At 41.4% G+C, this 18,649-nt stretch overlaps 1 protein-coding gene across 1 annotated transcript; it reads left to right on the top strand.

Annotated features, from left to right (window-relative positions):
* Positions 1 to 1,270: 1,270 nt before the first annotated feature.
* On the top strand, positions 1,271 to 17,055 carry LOC306874717 (uncharacterized protein). The gene is made up of 6 exons (XM_079424931.1): positions 1,271 to 3,695; positions 11,502 to 12,433; positions 12,722 to 12,818; positions 13,289 to 13,399; positions 15,590 to 15,756; positions 15,921 to 17,055. Exons 1-6 carry the CDS (start codon positions 3,579 to 3,581, stop codon positions 16,930 to 16,932), a joined length of 2,436 nt encoding a protein of 811 aa, XP_079281057.1. The 5' UTR covers positions 1,271 to 3,578; the 3' UTR covers positions 16,933 to 17,055.
* Positions 17,056 to 18,649: the final 1,594 nt, after the last annotated feature.

Genomic DNA, 18,649 nt, shown 5'->3' with positions numbered 1-18,649 from the left:
CACATTTTATTTGAATAAAGTGCAACAAACACTTTAGGTTGAATTAACAGGAAGTTAACCTTTTCTCATTTTCAATATTCAATACATTTTCAATAAAAGTACAGTAAGTGCAACCAACATTTCAACAGTAGGTTTACCTGCTACTTCTGCTTTTGTTTTTCAACATAAAAATATTACAATATTAATATCAAAAATAAAGTGCAACCAACATCTCTTCAGGCTGAATTAACAGTAGGTTTACCTGCTACTTCTGCTGTAGTTTTTCAACATAAAATACAAATACAGTATTAATATAAAAAATAAAGTGCAATCTCCGTCTTTGCAAAAGCCTAAGTGTTTCCACACACTGGACCGCGATGGTGGCTTGATAATTTCTCGCTCGTCCACTTCTCCTCTGCCATGCTTTGCTTTGTTGTCTTTGCGCTGCTGCTGGCGCGTGGCGATGACGTCACATATAGGCAGACTGAATCGAGTAACGTTCACCGCTTTTATCATTAAAAGCGCTAAGAAAAAACATACATATAAAGTCTGACGTGCTTAAATCCAATACGTTATTTCCTAATATCGATACAATCGATTGATTACCTTTTAAAACTATGTTAGATCGATATATATCGTCCGGAAGGCCAGCTTGCCGAGCACAGATCGATGTAGTTGCATCATATGAATATAAACATCGATGTAGTTGATTAATCGTTACACCCCTAAAAGAAACCAAATATAAACAATGTAAAGAAAGATAAAAACTAAAGATTACACACAGAAAAACAAATAACCCACTAATTTGAGTGTTCTGTGTTTTATATGAAACATGGTTCATCACAGATTAATGAATAAATAATGTTGTGATAGTTATATCTTGTAATGTCACAATAGCTGATGTCTGTCGTTTGCTTAAGTCTGTTAACAGCAATAAAATGAGCTTAATGTGGCAATTAACAGATCTGAACTCATCAGCATAATGAATGAGGTGAAAACAGGATCTATTGGAGGATTTTCAGCAGCTGATAATATTGATGAGCCTCAGACTATAAACACTCATTAAACAAGCCATTCAGGATCAGCAGAAGATCATCTATAATTATAGTTAAGTGGGTAGTGATTATTGTTGTAAGGATATTTACTGAAAGACTATAGAACTGCTCTATTGAAGCATAATATGATCATCTCATAAAATGACATTACTTTGCATATAGTTTTAGTTTGATTCATAGCAACAAGTACAAACTAGTAACTAGATCACTAACACATCTTTTTTGGTTTGTCCAGAGACTGACAGATTATAAAACCTTTAAAAATAAAGAGCATTCAGTACCAGCAACATTATCATTTCCAAACACCAAAATAATCATACGAACAAACATAACTCAAATTTGCTCAGATCTGAACATTTCCCCTCACATGCTCGTCGCCTGCTGTGATAAATATTTTAGAAACAAAACAATTCAGAAATTACCTATATATACCCAGACAGCACACATTAATCTGCCCGATGTCGGTTTCAGATCAGCATAGAATCCTAATGTCTCAGGAGTATCGGCCTAAAGTCGCTTCCATGTATATTGGCCTTTGATCGCTCCCACTACCCAAAGCAGATCCCGCTATCTGTTTTTTTTTTATCTCGGCTTCCCTATATGTTGGCTTTTGATCGTTCCCACTACCCAACGCAGATCCCGCTATTTTTTTATTTTTTTTTGCATGCTGTGTAGAAGCAGCCAGAGAACCGCCTCCTGAAGCAGCGATTTTCAGGTTGGTAAATTCACTCGTGTAAATTGTCAGAAAGTGGGCATTGTGTCAATTGTATGACTTTATATATTTGCCTGCTAGGCTAAGCCATAACTTGGTGTGCATTACTTTATACAGAGCTGTTTTGGCGCAATTACAACTTAGTTGTGAGCTAATTCACGTTAGCTAACACTGGAAAATATTTTAATTTAACCCTCTGAGCCCGACAAACGCGAATACGCGTTTTGGGGCAGATTGTCCTGATAAGGCAGAAATGAGCTTGAATTACTCTGCCATTTTTGATCGTTCAGATAAGAGCAATACACCATTCGAATCTGTAAGGGGTCTTCTTTTATTTGTATACACTCATAATAACAACTAAACGTTGTGCTTTTTGAAGAATAAAGAAAACAAACAGGGTGCGCTCTCTGTCTTCTCCGTCTCCGCGATCTGTTTTCAGAAATCTCATTATTTTTAATAAGATCCCGCCCCCTCGTGTTCTCATGTAAATCACCACGTGATCTGCGCACGCTTGGACACGCCCAACATAAACACAGCGTCAGAAAGTCGTGACGTATTGTCGTGACGTATTGTCAAGTATGGTGACCCATACTCGAAATTAGTGCTCTGCGTTTAACCCATCCAAGTGCACACACACAGCAGTGAGTAGTGAACAAATGCACACACACACACACACACACACACACACACACACCGTGAACACACACCCGGAGCAGTGGGCAGCCATGCTGCAGCGCCCGGGGAGCAGTTGGGGGTTCGGTGCCTTGCTCAAGGGCACCTCAGTCGTGGTATTGAGGGTGGAGAGAGCACTGGACATTCACTCCCCCCACCTACAATCCCTGCCGGCCGGGGACTCGAACCCGCAACCTTTCGATTACGAGTCCGACTCTCCAACCATTAGGCCACGACTTTCCCCGGAGAAGACTCTGTTCATCGCTGCTATATACTGTTCGTTTCTGGAAGAAGACGCGCTGAGTAAAGGCTGGATTTCCCTCAAAATAACAACAAAGTTCAGAAGCTCGATCTGATAAGTAAGTAATGTTTATGTTTTGCATTAGTTAGCGTGTTTTTGTGACATAAACTTGAACACATTACTAGTTGGGTTTTTCCCAAACTACAACACAATGACTGCTGCGCATCTAAGAAAGTTTAGACCATGTTTATTATTAATAATCTATTCGCAAATATATTTTAATAGCGTGCTAAACGATAACAATTAGTTCTCAGATATAAAATATATTTTTATAGTACGAAGTACATCCTCTTATAGTAACGTTACAAAGCATGCTTGAGTCTATGACTGCAGAATCATATCTTCTATACTATAAAATCATACATGATGTTCAGGATGACTATATGACTACAAAATCATAGTTGGGTTTCCCCCAAATTATAATTCCTGACTAAAATGTTTGAAATCCAGTAAAACATTTTGAATACGATGGGCAATTCATTGTATTTAAATTTCTTATGGCATGATGATGTTTTCATGCTCTTTATAAAACAATAAAAGTAATATGAGAGTACACTGTAACATGATGAATGCTACGAGTATTGTGTAATTCAGTGGTAAAATACAGAAATGTTATTATCTTATTAATATCATTGAAAAGAGAATGTAATATCAAAGTATTGAATAATATGTTAAAGTAGCATAGACTGTGGGTCATTGTGAGTTCACATGATGCCAGGTGCAGGGAAGGCCACCAGACATCAAAGAGGATAAAATGGTGCCCAGAGCACATCCTGATTTTGCCAAGTCCTAGTTGTCCTGAGACCAATATTTTTTATGATCACCTTGGGACAACAACTGCCTCAGCCAATCAAAGTTTATGACATCATCACTGTGTGCCCCCCTGCAGAGTCCGCCAAAAAACAGTAACGCCCCTCTCACAAATTCAAAAAAAGAAAAGAAAAAAAGTGCACCTGTGAAGAGCGCAAGTAAAAAGGTAAGACAATGGCTTTTTAAGTTCTCCTATCAATTTACAACAATATTAATGATAGTAACCACCACCGATGTTTTAACATTACTTTGCATTGGCAAGTTATCAGCTTAGGCGGATGTACTGTTAACTTTCTGGCTCCAGTTAAACAATCTAAAAAGTATTATTTTTAAATTGATTGATTGATTAATTTTATATGTGCCTATCAAAGGGCTGCGATTAAATAGTGGCCTTTTGCGAGCTTCCGGTTTATTATCGCTCGCACTGTTGCCACCGCAAATTTTCGTAATATTTCTGTCGTTAGCATATACTGTGCCACTGTCAATTTCTGTTGCGTCGCCAGTTGCATTCAAAGACAAATTAATTAACGAAAAGCGGAACAAAACACCGCTGGTTTGCGCGCCGCATGGACCATTCAGCTCGGTCCACCAAAATCATATTATTTATTCTGTTACATATGAATATGATGACCTCAAGTCATCACTGATTTATTCTGTTACATATGAATATGATGACCTCAAGTCATCACTGATTTATTGTTACATATGAATATGTTGACCTCAAGTCATCGCTGATTTATTCTGTTACATATGAACATGATGACCTCAAGTCATCACTGATTTATTGTTACATATGAATATGTTGACCTCAAGTCATCACTGATTTATTCTGTTACATATGAATATGTTGACCTCAAGTCATCACTGATTTATTCATACATATGAATATGTTGACCTCAAGTCATCACTGATTTATTCTGTTACATATGAATATGTTGACCTCAAGTCATCAGTGATTTATTGTTACATATGAATATGTTGACCTCAAGTCATCACTAATTTATTCTGTTACATATGAATATGTTGACCTCAAGTCATCAGTGATTTATTGTTACATATGAATATGATGACCTCAAGTCATCACTGATTTATTCTGTTACATATGAATATGTTGACCTCAAGTCATCACTAATTTATTCTGTTACATATGAATATGTTGACCTCAAGTCATCACTGATTTATTCATACATATGAACATGTTGACCTTGTCACGAACAGGCTAGGAGACACGGAGGAGTAAGGTCAATACAGGGTTTATTGTGAAAGGTGCACGGGTGAATGCTGAGTGGAGGAGCGGGACCAGGATCCAGGAAGGGAAGTCGGCGGTGCGCACTGCCGCGGGGAGGAACAGGACCAGGAAGAGCCAGGAGCGGTGGAGAACAGGAGCGGTGGAGACTAGGAGCGGTGGAGACTTGGAACAGGGGGAATCTGGAGGTCTGCAGGTAAGTAACACAAGGTTAGTAGTCAGGCTAGGTTCGGGTAGTGAACGGTCGACCGGACGAGGAAGGAGTGCTTGTGGTGAGTGGATATAGTGCTGTTCATTAGCCGGTGACAGGTGCGGGGAATCAGTACTCAGGTGATTGGGATCTGGCTAATGAAGGTGCAGGTGACTGTGATTCCCTGACATTACCCCCCCCTCCAGGGGCGGCTCCTGACGCCCTACCACGGCGACGGGGGCGGCCTCGGCCTCTGGGTGCGGGACGACTAGGGTGATTGCGGTGAAACTCTTCGAGGAGCAAGGGGTCGAGGATGTCGTCCCTGGCCACCCAGGATCTTTCCTCTGGGCCATACCCCTCCCAGTCCACCAGGTACTCGAGCCGGGCGCCCCGTCGCCGCGAGTCCAGGATGTTGCGGACCCGGTAGACCTCAGCCCCATCGATCATCTCCGGAGGAGGGGGTGCGTCCGGTCCCGTGGTTCCTGGTGTAGAGGGGGAGAAGGGTTTGAGCAGTGAGACGTGGAAGGTGGGGTGGATGCGATACCTGGGGGGGAGCTGAAGCTCATAGGTGACGTCGTTCACCTGCCTCTGGATCTTAAACGGACCTATGAAGCGGGGACTCAGCTTTTTGCAAGGCAGGCGGAGACGGATATCCTTGGTCGACAGCCAGACCCGATCTCCTGGCTGGTATTGGGGGGTCTCGGATCTCCGGACGTCCGCAAAGCGTTTATGTCTCCGCACTGCCCGCTGAAGATGGATATGTGCTGAGTCCCAAACCCTCTCACTTTCTCGGAACCAGTGGTCCACAGCTGGAACCTCCGCTGGTTCCTCCGTCCAGGGGAACAGAGGGGGTTGGTAGCCGAGCATGCACTGGAACGGGGTGAGACCGGTGGTGGCCTGGCGAAGGGAGTTTTGTGCATACTCGGCCCATGGGAGAAAACGGCTCCAGCTGTGCTGATCGGGGGAGCAGTATGACCGGAGGTAGCGTCCGAGCTCCTGGATCTTACGCTCAGTCTGGCCGTTGGTCTGGGGGTGATAGCCCGAGGACAGGCTGACGGTGATTCCCAAGAGGCGGAAGAAGGATCTCCAGACCCGGGACACAAATTGAGGGCCACGGTCCGACACAATGTCCTCCGGTAGGCCGAAGTTGCGGAACACATGGTGGAATAGGCATTCGGCGGTCTCCAATGCCGTGGGCAAGCCCCGGAGGGGGATGAGTTTGCAAGCCTTGGAGAAACGGTCCACCACAACTAGGACACAGGTGTGGCCCTCAGACTCTGGGAGGTCGGTGACGAAGTCCACACCGAGATGGGACCAAGGCCTCTGGGGAATTGGCAGGGGAACCAGTTTGCCTGCGGGCAGATGGCGAGGAGACTGAGACATGGCACAGACTGAGCAGCCTCGAACGTACCTGATGACATCCGCGGTCATACCGGGCCACCAGTAACGAGCTTGGAGAAGTGAGAGAGTTCGCTGGCTGCCTGGGTGTCCAGAGCCCGGTACTTCATGTGCTGAGCCCAGAAGGGTGAGGCGCTGGGAGCGGGGCACATAAGTTTTCCCTTCTGGGCCTCCCTGCGGGGCGGGTTCGGTGCGAGTGGCGTCACGGATGTTGTCGTTAAGTTCCCACTGGATGGGGCTGACTATGAGGGCTGGAGGGAGAATGGGCTCGGGGTCTGTGGGTGTTTCTGGGGCATGCAAGCGGGAGAGAGCATCGGCCTTGGTGTTGCGGATTCCGGGGCGGTAGGTGATAGAGAAGGAAAACCGGGTGAAGAAGAGGGCCCAGCGTGCTTGACGAGGGTTTAAGCGTTTGGCATCTCGTAGATACTGGAGGTTCTTATGGTCCGTGATGACGGTGAAGGGGCAGGTGGCTCCCTCCAGCCAGTGACGCCACTCCTCCAAGGCTAGTTTGATGGCCAGCAGCTCTCGATTGCCGATGTCGTAATTTACCTCCGCAGGGGACAGCTTCCGTGAGAAGTAAGCGCAAGGATGGAGGCGGGGAGGCTCGCCGTGGTGTTGGGACAGCACGGCCCCGACTCCCGTGGTAGAGGCGTCGACCTCCACGACGAAGGGGATCTGGGGATCCGGGTGGCGTAGGATAGGGGCCGTGCTGAAGGCTTCCTTGAGCTGTTGGAACGCTTCGTGGGCTTCGGGGTTCCAGGACAGAGACTTGGGCTTACCACGGAGCAAGGAGGTGAGGGGTGATGACAGTCGACTGAATTGACAGATGAACCGTCGGTAAAAGTTGGCGAAGCCCAGAAAGCGCTGTAGTTCCTTAACCGTTTGTGGTAGAGGCCAGTCTAGGATGGCTTGGACTTTCCCCTGGTCCATCTGGATTCCTTCGGGACTGATGGTATAGCCGAGGAACTGCACCGTGGAGCGATGGAACTCGCACTTCTCCAGTTTAAGGTAGAGCCGGTGCTCTCGGAGCCGCTGGAGGACCTGCTCAACGTGGTGGCGATGTTCGGCCAGGTTCCGGGAGTAAATCAGGATATCGTCTATGTAGACGATCACGAATTGGTGGAGGAACTCCCGGAACACCTCGTTCATGAAGCCTTGAAAGACGGACGGTGAGTTGGAGAGGCCGTACGGCATAACCCGGTACTCGTAGTGCCCAGATGGAGTGTGGAACGCCGTCTTCCACTCATCGCCCGCCCTTATCCTCACGAGGTTGTACGCGCTTCGCAGGTCCAACTTGGAGAAGATGCGGGCCCCACGGAGTTCCTCGAGGGCGGCCGGGACCAGGGGAAGCGGGTATGGGAGTTTGACTGTCTGCTCGTTGAGTGTGCGGTAATCTATACAGGGCCTCAAGCCTCCGTCCTTTTTGCCCACGAAGAAGAAGCTCGAGGCGGCGGGGGATGTTGACTGCCGGATAAAGCCTTGTTGAAGAGCCTCCTTGATGTACTCCTCCATTGCCTTGCGCTCCGGGATGGACAGGGGGTAAATCTTACCCTTAGGAAGTTTTGCCCCAGGCAGCAGGTCAATGGCACAGTCCCATGGCCGGTGCGGTGGTAGGCGAGTGGCTGCCTGTTTGCTGAATACATCCTGGAACGCCTGGTAGTCAGATGGGACGGTACACTTCACCTGGGGCTCAGGACTTTCTACTAGAGTGGAACAGACTGTCAGGGGGGCGGGGTTCGTAGGGATCCTCTGTACTGACTGCAGGCAGGACTGGGAACAAAACTCGCTCCAGCGAGTGACTTCGCATGGATCCCATCTGACTACTGGAGAATGGAGATTGAGCCATGGGCGTCCCAGGATGATATCCACCGTGGGCCCCTCCAGTACCAGAAAGGTGATGGACTCCTCGTGTAGACAGCCGACCCGGAGTGTTACGGGAGGAGAGCGATACCTCACTCTACCACGCCCCAGCGGTTTTCCCTGGATGGTCTCGACTCGGAGCTCCTGGGGTTGCCGCCTCCGGGGGAGATTGAGGTGGGTTAGTAGGGCTTGGGAAATGAAGTTCCCCGAGGAGCCCGAGTCGACCAGGGCGGAGACTGTAAGAGAGGAGTCTGGGGTGAGGAGTTGTACTGGCATCAGTGATAGTGAAGAAATATCTGGCTCAAGTTGAAGGGTACTCACCGCGGGGCGTGGAGGTCGGACGGGGCATTCCCGGATGAAGTGTCCTTGTTTCGCGCAGTAGAGGCATAGGTTGGCCGCGAGGCGGCGCGCACGTTCTATGCGGGAGAGGCGGGCGGTGTCTACGAGCATGGGTTCTGGTACTGGGGAGCTTGCAGCGGGTGAAGCTGACGGGGGGGCGGACTCATCCTCGAGGCAGGCGGTGAGGCGTTGAGAGATGCGAGAAGCGCGTTGCATGAAGGTTTCTAGTCCTACGCTGTCATCGTAGATGGCCATCTGGGCGCGCAGGCGGGGATTCAAGCCGAGGCGGTAGGCACTCAGTAAAGCTGCTTCGTTCCAGCCGCTTGTGGCCGCTAGAGTGCGAAACTCCAAGGTGTAGTCATCCACGGACGCCTCTCCTTGGCGTAGGCGAAGAAGACGATCCTGCACAGAGATGCGTCCCGCGGCGACTCCGAAGACCTCCTTGAAGTGGCTGGTGAACGCTTCGTAGGAGTTGATGATGGTGCTCTGCGCGTCCCAGATAGCCTGCGCCCATAGCAACGCCTTGCCGGACAGGAGGGAGGTAAGAAAAGCCACCTTCGATCTCTCGGTGGTGAACTTACGGGGTTGTGCCGCGATGTACAAGGACACTTGGAGCAGGAAGCCGCCACACCCCGCCGCATCACCCGCGTACTTGGATGGAATAGCCACGGGACTCTCAGAGGCAGGTGGTGGGACAGGTGGCGGAAGAAGGGAAGCCCGGAGAGTATTGACCAACTCCTCCAGCGTGTCGACGGCCGAGGGTGGCCGGGACTCCATGACACGCGGTGCTGTAGTTGGTCCGGTCTTCTGTCACGAACAGGCTAGGAGACACGGAGGAGTAAGGTCAATACAGGGTTTATTGTGAAAGGTGCACGGGTGAATGCTGAGTGGAGGAGCGGGACCAGGATCCAGGAAGGGAAGTCGGCGGTGCGCACTGCCGCGGGGAGGAACAGGACCAGGAAGAGCCAGGAGCGGTGGAGAACAGGAGCGGTGGAGACTAGGAGCGGTGGAGACTTGGAACAGGGGGAATCTGGAGGTCTGCAGGTAAGTAACACAAGGTTAGTAGTCAGGCTAGGTTCGGGTAGTGAACGGTCGACCGGACGAGGAAGGAGTGCTTGTGGTGAGTGGATATAGTGCTGTTCATTAGCCGGTGACAGGTGCGGGGAATCAGTACTCAGGTGATTGGGATCTGGCTAATGAAGGTGCAGGTGACTGTGATTCCCTGACAGACCTCAAGTCATCACTGATTTATTCTGTTACATATGAATATGTTGACCTCAAGTCATCACTGATTTATTGTTACATATGAATATGTTGACCTCAAGTCATCACTAATTTATTCTGTTACATATGAATATGTTGACCTCAAGTCATCAGTGATTTATTGTTACATATGAATATGATGACCTCAAGTCATCACTGATTTATTCTGTTACATATGAATATGTTGACCTCAAGTCATCACTGATTTATTGTTACATATGAATATGTTGACCTCAAGTCATCACTGATTTATTGTTACATATGAACATGATGACCTCAAGTCATCACTGATTTATTCTGTTACATATGAATATGTTGACCTCAAGTCATCACTGATTTATTCTGTTACATATGAATATGTTGACCTCAAGTCATCACTGATTTATTGTTACATATGAATATGATGACCTCAAGTCATCACTGATTTATTCTGTTACATATGAATATGTTGACCTCAAGTCATCACTGATTTATTGTTACATATGAATATGTTGACCTCAAGTCATCACTGATTTATTGTTACATATGAACATGATGACCTCAAGTCATCACTGATTTATTGTTACATATGAATATGTTGACCTCAAGTCATCACTGATTTATTCTGTTACATATGAATATGTTGACCTCAAGTCATCACTGATTTATTGTTACATATGAATATGATGACCTCAAGTCATCACTGATTTATTCTGTTACATATGAATATGTTGACCTCAAGTCATCACTGATTTATTGTTACATATGAATATGATGACCTCAAGTCATCACTGATTTATTGTTACATATGAATATGTTGACCTCAAGTCATCACTGATTTATTCTGTTACATATGAATATGTTGACCTCAAGTCATCACTGATTTATTCTGTTACATATGAATATGTTGACCTCAAGTCATCACTGATTTATTGTTACATATGAATATGTTGACCTCAAGTCATCACTGATTTATTGTTACATATGAATATGTTGACCTCAAGTCATCACTGATTTATTCTGTTACATATGAATATGTTGACCTCAAGTCATCACTGATTTATTCTGTTACATATGAATATGATGACCTCAAGTCATCACTGATTTATTGTTACATATGAACATGATGACCTCAAGTCATCACTGATTTATTCTGTTACATATGAATATGTTGACCTCAAGTCATCACTGATTTATTGTTACATATGAATATGTTGACCTCAAGTCATCACTGATTTATTGTTACATATGAATATGTTGACCTCAAGTCATCACTAATTTATTGTTACATATGAACATGATGACCTCAAGTCATCACTAATTTATTCTGTTACATATGAACATGTTGACCTCAAGTCATCACTGATTTATTGTTACATATGAATATGTTGACCTCAAGTCATCACTGATTTATTGTTACATATGAATATGATGACCTCAAGTCATCACTGATTTATTCTGTTACATATGAATATGTTGACCTCAAGTCATCACTGATTTATTGTTACATATGAATATGTTGACCTCAAGTCATCAGTGAAAGTCATCATATGAAAGTTGATGTAACATAACTGTTTTAAACCTGTTTAGAAAAATAATAATAATAAGCATTGCATTGTTTTCCTGAGATTGTCATGGATTTTTACTTTACATTATTGATGTTTTAGTCTAATTGTTTGTGTCCCTTTGCTTTTTAGATTTTGACATCAGAGATGGAGGAATTTATAAAAACAACGGTCTACAAAGAGGAACGCTTTAAAGGAAACAAAAAAGAGACAGATATAACAGTCCATGTTTTAGAAAAGGATTTAGATGCCTGTGAATTTATTCAGCAAAGACTCACTACCATAAACACCTCCAAAGACGCCAACTTCAGGACTGTGAATTCTGCAAGTCTGCAAAATCAAAAAAATGGATATTTCTTGTTTTCATGCAAACGCTCTGGAGCATGCACACAACGAAGTCGACGTGCCAAAGGATGCAAGGCCTATGTTTCCTTTAAAAAGAGGACAGACTGGCTCAACAAACTGGTTATAGTCGAAAGGATTTACAGCATTCATTCAGGACATGACCCATCAAGTTCTTCAGAGGGCCACTCAGAAAACATTAGTCAAGAGCTAGTCAAGTATATTCAGGATTTAATATCTCTTGGTGTTAAACCAGACAAAATTCTCCTAAAATCACATGCGTGGTCAAAAGAACAAGGACATACTGATCTCAACAACCGAGCTTATTTTGTTACCCCAAAAGACATTGAAAATATTCGAACATGTATGATGCGAAAAAATCAGCAACACAAAGATGATGCCACTAGTACCTCACGCCTTCTGGAAGGCCCTTTTAAAGACTATGTTATTTTTTATCAGCCTTATAGTCCTCAAACAGATCTTGTCATAGTTCTGCAAACACCATCCATGAGAGACAACCTTCAAGAATATGGAAGAGATATCATTTTTATGGATGCAACACATGGTGTCAACCAGTATGGTTTTCCTTTATTTACATTAGCTGTTAGGGACAGTCATGGTCATGGAATCCCTGTTGCCTATATCATCTTGGGGAATGAAAAGCAGGACACACTTCAGCTGGCACTGGAAAAGCTGACCCCAACATTTTCTGTACCTCCAAGGTAATACAAACAGATATAAGTAAATACAATTAAAATAATTAATTATTCATTAATTAAACAAGAAATTATTCAATAATGTTTTGGGTATACAGTTTCTTATAGGGTCAGTTTACCCAAAAATGAAAGTTCTGTCATCATTTACTCACCCTCAAGTTGTTCCAAACATGAATACATTTCTTTGTTCTGCTGAACAAAAAGGAAGATATTTTAAAGATGTTATCTTTAACATATCTGTAGTATGTTATATTTTTCTCTTCCTTGAAGCCTAAAGTTTTATTTTTTTATTAGGTGCTTCATGGTTGATAAAGACCAGGCTGAAATCAATGCCATCCGTAAGGTATTCAACGAGTCAGACGTTCTCCTTTGTTGGTACCATGTAACACAAGTAAGTAGTAAGTTAAGAGAGAATGGCTTTGATTTTGCTCTTTTGAAAAAAATGGAATATTAATCTATTATTGTCATATTGATATGAGTTGAAATTTACATCACAAATAGTTTTAGGATTTACTGCAGTTATTCTTTAGCTATTTATTTACCTTCAGTGGCTAATCAATCAGTGGATAGAAAATAGGTTAATTTCGTATTGCAACATAATGTAGATATAATTCCTTATGACGTCACAAGTTTGTCTCCTAATTCTTTTTTTTTTGGAGAAAGAAATGTTTTGGATAAATTTTCCTGGACTATAGCAATAACATATTTTAATTTTTTTATTTGGTTTGAGTACCCCTTAACTGTAGAAAATCGTTGCTATCAATTGATTGTAATAATTCTAGCCAGATGTGTCAGGCCAATGGAAGTTCTCACCAGTTTAAATAAATTACTTTACATTTCCCCACCATTTATTACACACAGGCAGTAACTCGTTGGCTGTCAAGATCTGAATCTGGTGTGAGTGGACCTGAAAAGGCAGATTCAAGAGCGCACATCATGCAGTTTATGTCAGAGCTGAAATCCTGTTCAACGGTGTGTTGCCATTTCATTTCTTTTATCGTACAATTGTATCTTGTAGTGTGACATTCATGAAACTTTTGTAAGAAGCTTGTAACAACATGCAGTTTTATAATATTAAAAAAATTTATTAATGAAAGTTATTATAAAATGTTAACCCACATACAATATACAGTCATGGCCAAAAATATCGGCACCCTTGGTAAATATGAACACAGGCGGCCGTGAAAATTAATCTGCATTATTAATCCTTTTGATCTTTTATTTAATAAATTCACAAAAATCTAACCTTTCATTGGATAATAAGAATTTAAAATGGGGAGAAATATCATTATGAAATAAATGTTTTTCTCAAATACAGTTTAACAGCTCTAAATGTTCTCCTATAATGCCTGATGAGGTTAGAGAACACCTGACAAAAGATCAGAGACCATTCCTTCATCCAGAATCACTCCAGACCCTTCAGATTCACAGCTCCATGACGGTGCTGCTTCTCTTCAGTTCACCTCACTCATTTTCTACAGGGTTCAGGTCAGAGGACTGGAATGGCCAGCAGAAGCTTGGTTTTGTGCTCAGTGACCCATTTTTGTGTTGTTTTTGAGGTTTGTTTTTGGATTATTGTACGGTTGGACCTCCAGCAGAAATATAGGCCCACAACATCAAAAATACAGCAGTATATTTCATTGTACACAAGGGGTACTTTTTTGTTCACTAACCCATCTTCAGTTTTACTAAGGGTGCCGATATTTTTGGCCATGACTGTGTATATATATTAGTGCTGTCAAACAATTAATCGTTTTCAAAATATACGTTTTTGTTTACATAATATATGAGTGTGTACTGTTTATATTTATTATGCATATATAAATAAAAACACATGCATGTATATGTTTAAGAAAAATGTTTATATATTAAATATATTTATATATAATATAAATTATACACATGTAAATATTTTCTAAATATATACTGAATGTGTGTGTATTATATATACATAATAAATAAACACAGTACACATACATATACTATGTAAACAAAAACTTTTATTTTGGATGAATCGTTTGACAGCACAAATATATATATATATATATATATATATATATATATATATATGTTAACATTTTAATAACTTTCATTAATAAGTTTACTATTACTATATGTTCGTGTTTCTTTGACCAAAAAATACAGAAAAAAATATTACAATGTGAAATATTACATTTTAAAATAATATTCTTACTTACAAATATAATATATTTCTTTGATGCAAAGCTGAATTTTCATCAGCCACTTCTCCAGTCTTCAGTGTCACTGGGATATGCTGCTTTATTATCAATGTATATATATATATATATATTAACAACTACTCGGGCAGTATGCAGATGTAGAATAGGCTAACAGTGTGCAGGGAGGATGAGTTGCACAGATTAACTAGACACACATTTTACACATTATATTTGTAAGCATTTATATTTACATTAATAATCTGTTAATTATTAGGTAATGTTTACTAAGTTCATTAGTACACATTAACAAGCACATGTCATATTTCTAACTATGTAAATATATATAAACTAATGATCTGTTAAGCATTACAGAATGTTTGATAATGATTAATAAAAGTTATTTAAATTGTTACCCTGTTCGGGGCAAAAGTTTACATACACTTCACAGTATTAGCAAAATTTTATTATTTTAAATAAGGATCATAAAAAATGTTATTTTAGTTCTGTCCTGAATAAGATATTTCAGATGACAGATCTTTACATGTAGTCCACAAGACAAAATAATCATTGAATTTATAATAATGACCCCTTGAAAAAGTGTACATACTGCACACTGGTGGTGGTAGAGGAGAGACCCCCCCACATGATTGTAAAGCGCTTTGGGTGTACAGCAATACACAATAAAGCGCTATATAAAATGCATCATTCATTCATTCACATAGCCTTGCATTTTTGGGGTGTTTATAAACATGGATTATTTCAGGTTGGTCACTGTTTTAGTTACTGCAAATAGTATTGTTATATTTTTTTATTCTATCATGTTTAATATAGGCCTAAATGGTTTCAGACAGTATTAAAAATAGACCGTTTTTACAAATATGAGCGCTGGCGTGGATTTAAGCGTACACACACTCTAAGATCAAATCTGTGCGAATGCACGCTTATAAATGAGGCCCATGATTTTCCTTGTCTATTTTTACAGGAACATGAATTTAAGAAAAAAGCTGAGATGTTTCACTGCCAGTTTAAAAACTTAAAAGATATTTGCAAGTACTTCAGGAACCACTGGGAGACAATTGGTCATTTGTGGTCTAACTTCGGAAGATGCTATAAACACGGAGACTCTGACACAAACAATCTAATAGAACGGTATATATCATTTTTATGCATGTTCATTTCAATATGTATTTGTGGGCTAGCTGAAAACTAGTGTAGTGTTTTGAGTATTTATTAATTTGTTTAACAGTGTACGTTGTAATAGTTCCAACCTGTTGCTGCACTTCATTCTGATCTCTTTTTTTTCCCCCTTATAGTTTCTTCCACCGTTTAAAATACCAATTCCTCTGTGGCATCCGAAATCGTAGATTGCATAATCTGATTGATGTGCTGCTGAACAAGACTGACAAGTACTTCAATATAATACAGGATTTGCAATCTGTTGGGAGGGTCAATAACCCTCTGGAATGCAAAATGGAAAAAACAAAGAAATCTGCTGAGAGGATGCTAGAGAATGGATGGACGACAAAAATTACCATAGCTTCAACAGAAATGTATATATACAATGTTCCATCTGAGAGTAATCCACATGTAGTTTACTGTGTTTGTCCTGCAGAACAGTTCTGCAGTTGTGTAGCTGGTACAAGTAGACATGTGTGTAAACATCTCTTTTTATTAAGTCTTCTCACTTGTGGTGGTCCTGAGACTTTTCCAGACATGGACACACAACTGCAGGCCCATGCCAATGAGTTGATTCGAAGGAAGAAGTATAGCATTTCTGCAAAGCCTCAAAAAACAATAGAGGTTGAAAGCTTATTTGGAAGAGCAGCATCAAAACCATGTCTCGTGACAAGTATATGTGACTGCTGTACTTTCTCATACCATAAAAAATGTGCTTGTCTACTGCTTGCGAAGGGACTTTTCAATGAGGTGACTGACCCAAAATCAAAAAGTGCTATGAACAATTCAGTAGAGCCAATACAAAATGAAATTGAGGATGAAAGTGCAGATGAAGATAGGCGTTGTGGAACTATCAGGAAACTGGAAAGCGTATTGAAGATTCTACAGACATGGGAGAAGATTCCTGAGGATATTGCCCAAAAAGTGAATGAACTAGAAGTGAAGACAAAGGAAGAAAGTATGAATATTCAAGCATTTGAGAGACCTTTTGATGCGGACAAGTCACGTAAAATACATCCACTGTTTGCAAGCAGAAAAAGAAAGACAAACAGAGAAACAACCTCGGAAACAAGGACAGATGTCACATCAAGTTTTCCTGTTAAGAAGTCAAGAAGAAAACGCAAAGCAAACAGTGGGCCAAAAAAATAATTCAAATAAGGTCTGAAAGAAATTTTTTATTCAAGTGACATTATCAAACTTTGCATTTGTTATCTAGTACATCTCTGAGTCCTTCTGTAATTCAATAATATTTACTATAAAACAACTGACTACAAAAATAAAACTTTGTATTTTGAGTTTATTTCATACAGTCCTCTAAAAAGGAAAAGAAAACATCAGCTGCTGTAGGCCCAAAGCGGTGAGTGGCCAAATCCAGCTCTGATTCAGGGCCAAAGTTTTGCACATTAATCTTCATTTGTTCAATGCTCCTCCTGCACAAAAAAAAGTAAAATGTTAATGTTACTTGAGTAACATATAGAGCTGCTTTCATCCGGTGTCTGTTATAAATCACAAAAGACTACATTTTTGCTCTCTAGTTGATTAATTGACTTCTTTATACAGGGACTAGATAGCAGGCTGAAAAGGTTTGTACTATGGTAAAATTAGAATAAAATGCACATTATTCCGATTAAGTTTAACAAAGATCTAAAACATCTCCAAAAAGTTCTAATTTTTCACTCTGTGCCTTTTGTAAATTCTGTAAGTTTTTAATGCAAAAAGACGGTTTGTGCTGGGCATCTGACCCTTAAAAGCAAGGAACTTTTGCCAGTGGTCTTACATAAAAACAACATTCAAGATGCTTAGTCCTTAAAATATATTTAAATGTTCAGCAAAACAGACATGAGTTTACAACTAGATAAGGTTGTCAGGCTGAACAAGATTTTAATGCTTATTTTTAGTTAAAAAAATACTGATATAGACATCATAATTCACTCCTTTATGGTTGTTTTTCTCATAGAAAATATATAAAGGTGCAGCCACCAATATATTATAAGACATAATACCAAATAGAGAGAGAAGAGAGCTTACAAAGACACACTTACAGTGTTGCTGGGATGTCCTCTTCAGGTATCCCAGAAAGTAGTTTGTCTTTTGGCACATGTTTGGCCAGTGCCATTCCAAACCCTTTGGCAAGATCTTCCGCCTCTCCCTCTGTTAAAGTGCTGAATATTGTCACCTTTGTTTTTGCCTTTCTAGGCTGCTGCAGCACATTGGGTGGAACGTCTTTTTTGCCAACCTATGTATAAACAAATAGTGTCACAGATGCAAAGCATGTGAGCAGGGATTTCTAAATATCAATCATGTATTCTGTGAATAGCCATGAGGGGCAGTGTGGCAAACTATGATTTGCTGTCACTAATAATCCAAGATGATGCGCCTTGCATTTTAAAAACAGTGAAGATATTTATGCTTATTAATTGGCAGCCCTTGAACTATTTTAATTTGCCACTACATTTTATAACTACTTTTGTGCTTTTATATGTACATGTATGCAATACAAACCCTTATCAACATTCGGAACATGTTTGTGGACATGTTTTCTCCTTTGACCCTCCTCTTCAACTCATTTTCATCTACCTGGTAGGTCTTTCCTTGTGCTGTTAGCCTTCCTAAAACTTTGTACACTTTCCTTTCTTTTTCCTGCACTCCCTCGTCTTCCCTATGTCTTTCTCCATTGTGCTCATGCTTCTCTTCCTCCTTGTCTTCCTCCATCTCTTCCTCACTGCAACAGGCCATAGGTTTTCCTATGGCCTCCAACATGGATATAACTGTCTCTTCTGTTCAAAAATATGTCAGAACCCATGTCAATATCACAGGTTTACAAAGTGGGACAGTATGTGATTACTAGCTAAACAACTTGTTTCTA

Source organism: Barbus barbus (genome assembly GCF_936440315.1).
Source record: "Barbus barbus genome assembly, chromosome: 9".
Taxonomy (NCBI): Eukaryota; Metazoa; Chordata; class Actinopteri; order Cypriniformes; family Cyprinidae; genus Barbus; species Barbus barbus.
The sequence above is the reverse complement of the archived record's forward strand: the minus strand, read 5'-3'. Positions and strand labels throughout refer to the sequence as shown.

What these genes read in the sequence shown, in the direction of transcription:
- LOC306874717 (XM_079424931.1), top strand. Translation starts at nt 3,579, where the DNA reads ATGACATCATCACTGTGTGCCCCCCTGCAGAGTCCGCCAAAAAACAGT. An exon ending in TGAAGAGCGCAAGTAAAAAG is followed by an intron (nt 3,696 to 11,501) that starts GTAAGACAATGG and finishes TTTGCTTTTTAG; the next exon opens with ATTTTGACATCAGAGATGGA. An exon ending in AGCTGAAATCCTGTTCAACG is followed by an intron (nt 13,400 to 15,589) that starts GTGTGTTGCCAT and finishes CTATTTTTACAG; the next exon opens with GAACATGAATTTAAGAAAAA.